Consider the following 5,217-nt stretch of genomic DNA (forward strand, 5'->3'; position numbering starts at 1 on the left):
ACCAGACTGCAACCACCACTCTCACCAGACTGCAACCACCACTCTCACCAGACTGCAACCACCACTCTTGACCAGACTGCACCACCACTCTCACCAACAGGTTTTCCCCTCTCCTTTTACTGTGGACTCAGGGGGCCCAACAAACACCACTCTGTTCGTGCCCCAGGGTGCTGGGCTATCCATCTGGGTTTGGTGGGTTGAACCCAGCTGCCTGCCCGTACAATCGCGCTATTTTATTAAGCTGTTATTCCCACTCATGAACGTCTCCTTCGAGCTGGGTTCATTTCCCCCGCCGGTTTTACCTTCAAACCAGCACAAGGGCCTGCCCCCCCCCCAGCCCAGAGAGCCGTGGGTGCAGCGGGGGGTGTGTGGTGAGCCCTGCTTACAGTAGTGGCTGGGGTGCATGGGCGGGTGGTGCTGCAGGTGGCCGTTCTGGTGGTGAGGGATGGTGGGTGTGTAGGCTGCCGTCCGACTCCCAGTCCAGGTCGTGGTGCTGTCTGGAGAGAAAAACAAAGAGACAGAGAGAGAGAGCAGCGGGTTGGTTTTTAAGGGGGGTTTCTCCGCGTCTCCCTTCTAATTCCTCTATATTCCTGCTGAGCATTTCGGGAACTGGTTTTGGAAAGCTAAGAGGAGTGCACGTATGTGAATACTCACTGTGGTGGTAAGTGGCTGGCTGAGCTGTAAACCCATTCTGCTGAGTTCCTGGCTGAGGCCCTGAAGCAATCTGTAAGAGTCCATCACTATGGCTACCTGTCAATATACTGGTAGGTTGACCTGGTAAAAGAACACACTACCTATTCATGAACGTTCCAAAATTTTAATTAAGAAGAGCTCAGCACTACTGGGTAGGAAAATACACCCCACTAAGGGCAACTGCAAATGCACAGTTCCTACAAAGTCTGGTTTCAAGTATTTTAATTTCCACCCGCCAGAGTGTCTTAGGAAACCTGAACCAAAATGCCCTGCCATCAGATAATTTTGACTCTGACACCTTTGTCTCGGTCACATCTCACCCTGCAGTTTGAAAGGAAAGAAAAAGAGGTGCCACAGCTTTTACTGGGAGTAGGTTTGGTGTGAATCCAAACAGGCCAACAGCAGGTCCAATAAGCTGCTTGTTTTCAGCATGTTTTAACTACTGTTCCTAAGGAGGACACTCACTTAAAACTTATGTTCCTCCCAAACATACTGACCAGCACTTTACTTTTATAAAGAGTGCTCCAACAGAGCTTGCACACATCACTGGACTCCTTCCTCAGAAAGCTGCTGTGCTTTCTTTTTTCTCCCAAATAAATATTTCAAGGACTGCCTTAGATTTAAAGTAAAATTACAGATATTTCACAGCAGGTTAAAGGAATTTGACTTCAAAAGGCTTCAGCTCAGCCATTAACTCTAAACTGATCAGCAGTTTCACAGGTACACTTGCACTCTCAAACTGGTGTGGCTAGCAGAATTTAACACATCGAGAACTTGAACTAAAACCTAAAAATTAGCTTTTTTTTTTTTCCCCTGTCCACCACTTGGCTCCAACAATTATAGCACTGATGAGAAAAAGTTACTGACTATGAACTGTTGTGCAAAGGCAACACAACTAACTGCCTATCCTTTTTGTCCTCTGCTGGAGACAACAAACACAAGGCGTCACATCTCAGCTTGGCCACACCATCGTTGGCTTTAGGGAGGGATGGGGGGGGAAAAAAAAAAAAAAAAAAAAAGCTGCCAGCTAAAATTGAAGAACGTTAGGAAAACGTTAACTCAGGTCTGGTAAAACGAACTCAATCACATTTCACACCACACGTCCTTCACGTGGAACCCCCCCCCCCCCGAAACTCTGCGGTATCCCCCACGTGAGGGCTGCAGTGCATGCAACTGCTCTGCTGTGAGGTGTTGGTGCTGGGACACCACCAGGCTCTTCCACCTGTGCCAAACTTACACGAAGAAAAGAAAGGGAAAAAAAAATCTTCAAGGCAGACTCACGGAAATATCAACCAGGGGCTGCCACTGTGGTAGCACAGCGGGCCCGTTGTAAAAATAACCGAGTCAAAACTGGAAGACTAAAGAAAACTGCCTTAGAATCTCTTGACTCTGCCAAATTACAGCACTGTCCGTTTGCTGTTCTGCTTGCTGTTGTCACGAAACAATAATTCCATTTCTGCAGCGATCAACAGCAACGGCCACAACACTTTGTTAGAGGTTTTAAGGTTTTGTCACTTGAACCTCAGCACGGCCAGAACAGTCTCGTAAGACCCACGCAGCGCCAGCGGCACCGAAAACAAGGCTGGGTCACCCTGCTCCAGGTTAAGACCTGACTTTTAAACTCTCAGATCGTATCACCACACGCTTTTACCAGCGTGGTGCAGCAGCAGCAGCAGCAGCACAGCTGCAGTTGCAGGACCTGCCCTGGCAAAGCTCAGCGAGTTGCCCCTCTGAGCTCCGGCGCTCTCACAGCGTTCCCGCGTCAATCTCGATGATCTTACTTGTTGAAGCCACGGGAATGTTGGGAAAATTAGTGGTGCTGGTAGTGCTAGCCTCAGTGGGAGCTAACATGGCTGGGGTGCTATAAGGCTCTGTCGAGGCCCTGTTACTTGGTGGGTGCTGGATGGTCTGCACCGAGTGTCCCTCGGCGGAGCTCAGCGACGGCTGCCCCTCGTAGTCGTGGACGTACTCGTCCTTCACCAGCATGCTGGATGGAGCTGTGGACACACACAGAGGGGCTCAGCACGCACCAGACCACCCCCAGGACCCGGCACAAGCTGCGCTATTTTCGAGCAATGACAAAGCCATTAAAAAACTGGAGGATTTAAACCGCGTAAGCGTTGCCAAAGCACTCCCCTAAATTACAAATAAACAGCCCCGAGCCGGCGGCGGGGAATTTTGAGGCATGGCTGGATGGAAAAGCAAGCTGTTTATTTTGCTTAATGCTCTCAGGCAAGCAGTTTAGTCCCACAGGCAGCAGACTTCAGCAGCGTTTTGTCTCGCAGTCCATCATTATTTGATTGGACACGGTTAATAAAAGGGAAAAACATGCTTTTTGTCAAGCAACTAAACGAATGTTAAGGCAGCAGCTAACAAACCAATTCTTAAGTGTACAAGCAAAGAACACACATAAAGCCCCCTACGAAAAACATAATTCATGAGCACAGCACTAAAAACTTCATGCATCTCCCCGGAGTAATTTCCAGCAACTCCCACACAAACTGGCTAGAAACATTAAATTCAAATTCAAAGACCCCATAAAGTCACTCTACATTTAACAACGCAGGCAGCAACCCAGGGTATTCCACGTGCAGCGCAAGGAAATCACCACCACTGCCACTGCAACGACTTATTTCTGTATTTGCTGTTGAGCCTGCCCAAACAAAGCTCTCACAGCACCTCAGCTCCTGTGCTCGTTTTTAAAGCAAGCCTAAAGCAGCGTCAAAATCTTCTTGACAGCAATTTTCTGCTTCCCCCGGTGGGAAAACCAGCACTGGGCAGGACACAAGGAAGCACCCGTGATGCATTTAACTGCTGGCTGGTCGGGGAGCTCTGGTTCTGCACAAAAGGGTCGTTTTTTTGGAAGACAAGGGGTAACGGTGCAAATCAGCGGAGATGGAGCGCACGAGTTAAAACTTGTGAAGTTGAGTTTCATGGGTGGGTTGAGGGGCGGGGGGTTTAAGCAATTTTTTTTGCTTGGACGCTCCTAGTAGTGTGCTAAAAAACACCGGGTTACACCAGGTTTCTTTCTCTGTGAATTTGTTCTGGAAGGAGAATAAAATCAGTTCTGAGATAAAAGCAGTTACCAGTTTTTGAAATAAAAGCAGTTGCCTGTTCATCAGGCATTTTTGATGTCCAATTTCTCTCAAGTTTCAGGGAAAGCAAGAGTATTTAGGCCCCTTCACTCAACTGCATGTCAACTGCAGAATTTTTATTATTTTCTTCTTCGACTACTAATTAAACTGCAAGGGTTTATTTATCCCCAACTCCATTAACCAGCGTGTCAATCCACAGGGTTTTGGGTGTCCTTTTTACGTTAATCAGCATCATTCAAGGTTTTTTGTTTTCCTTTCTGTTTGTTTGTTTGGCTCTACAAGCTGGAGGCAACGAACAGCAGAATGCAGGCAACCAGTTTGTCTGAAGCCTCCATTTAAGGAATTTATCAGTACCTGCCTCTCACGTGCTACCTAGGCAATTTAAAGGATTCGTGAACACTTCTCCTCAGCTGGTTTTCCAAAGCCAGAGAGACAAATGCACCGCCACCTGCTCCTGATACTCCCTCCCAGAGAGACAGGGGAATAAACCCTGTAGGTACTTGCAGGGTTTCAACACAGTTTGTGCCCACAGAAATGCAGCAGCAGCCAGAACTACTTACCAGAACTCTGTAGTGTCAGCCCTGATAGATCTTTAAAAATAAGAGAAAAAAAGGGGTTGTGGAGGATTATATACACAAACCTTCGAGAGTGTTTTAATCAGTTGCAAGCCTTTAAAGATTAGTACTGCAGACCTCACATACCAGACCCCCTCCATCACAGCACAAGTCTCCAGGCTAAGTTATCCCTAGGATACACATCAGCTCCAGGAACTGCGTGCAAAGCCAACAGAAAGGCTTAAACAAAAGCCACGACCCCGCTCCTTCAAATTTAGGACAAATAAAAAGGCAGAAGAACAACTCCCTGCAGAACACGGATGGGAGCACGGGAGTAATTTGTAATCAGACCACTAGAAGTTAACGTTTCTAACTCGGGCCTGGTGTTTTCTACGCTGAAAAACGCCTCACAGCTTATTCCCACTGTTCCATTTTAAATCAAGAGTCTACTTACCGATGCCAGGCGACACTACACGCTCATAATGGTAAGGGTTTACACAGACACTGTCACATTTTAAGTCAAAAGCATACTGACAGTATTTGACATGCTTGAGTTCATTTTTATGAAGATCAGGCCACCTCCAAAGACGGGCGTAAATCACATGAGGGAATCCCTTGCGACCGGCCACCTAAAAAGTCAGACACAAAAGTTGACTGGGGAGGTAGCAAGAGGCATTTCCGCCTCAGGAAGGCATTTTCGCAGAGTGAGAAGCACGAAAAGCTGGGAGGGGGCAAACAACAACACGCCCTCACTCCGCCATCAAAATATATATATATATAAGTGCATAAAAAAAGGTGGTGCACGCTTTACCCAAGCTCTGTAATCGACAGAAATAAATCTCCACGAGGGTTTTGCTGCAGTTAAGTTGACACCG

The 5,217-nt window shown here is 47.4% G+C and overlaps 1 protein-coding gene across 2 annotated transcripts in view; it reads right to left on the bottom strand.

Annotated features, from left to right (window-relative positions):
* LOC113940442 (mothers against decapentaplegic homolog 4-like) overlaps positions 1–5,037 on the bottom strand; it is a 13,855-nt gene extending 8,818 nt beyond the window's left edge. The window contains exons 1-5 of one of the 2 annotated variants that reach the window (XM_027631582.1): positions 4,797–5,037; positions 4,349–4,378; positions 2,475–2,690; positions 655–774; positions 387–497 (exon numbers count right to left, since the gene is read on the bottom strand). In XM_027631582.1, the coding sequence (XP_027487383.1) occupies positions 387–497; positions 655–774; positions 2,475–2,679 (436 nt within the window). In that variant the 5' untranslated portion in view covers positions 2,680–2,690; positions 4,349–4,378; positions 4,797–5,037. The remainder of the gene's footprint in view (positions 1–386; positions 498–654; positions 775–2,474; positions 2,691–4,348; positions 4,379–4,796) is intronic. The other variant, XM_027631583.1, reaches the window with a different exon arrangement.
* Positions 5,038–5,217: the final 180 nt, after the last annotated feature.

The sequence above is a fragment of the Corapipo altera genome, unplaced genomic scaffold (genome assembly GCF_003945725.1).
Source record: "Corapipo altera isolate COAL_440 unplaced genomic scaffold, ASM394572v1 59747, whole genome shotgun sequence".
Taxonomy (NCBI): domain Eukaryota; kingdom Metazoa; phylum Chordata; class Aves; order Passeriformes; family Pipridae; genus Corapipo; species Corapipo altera.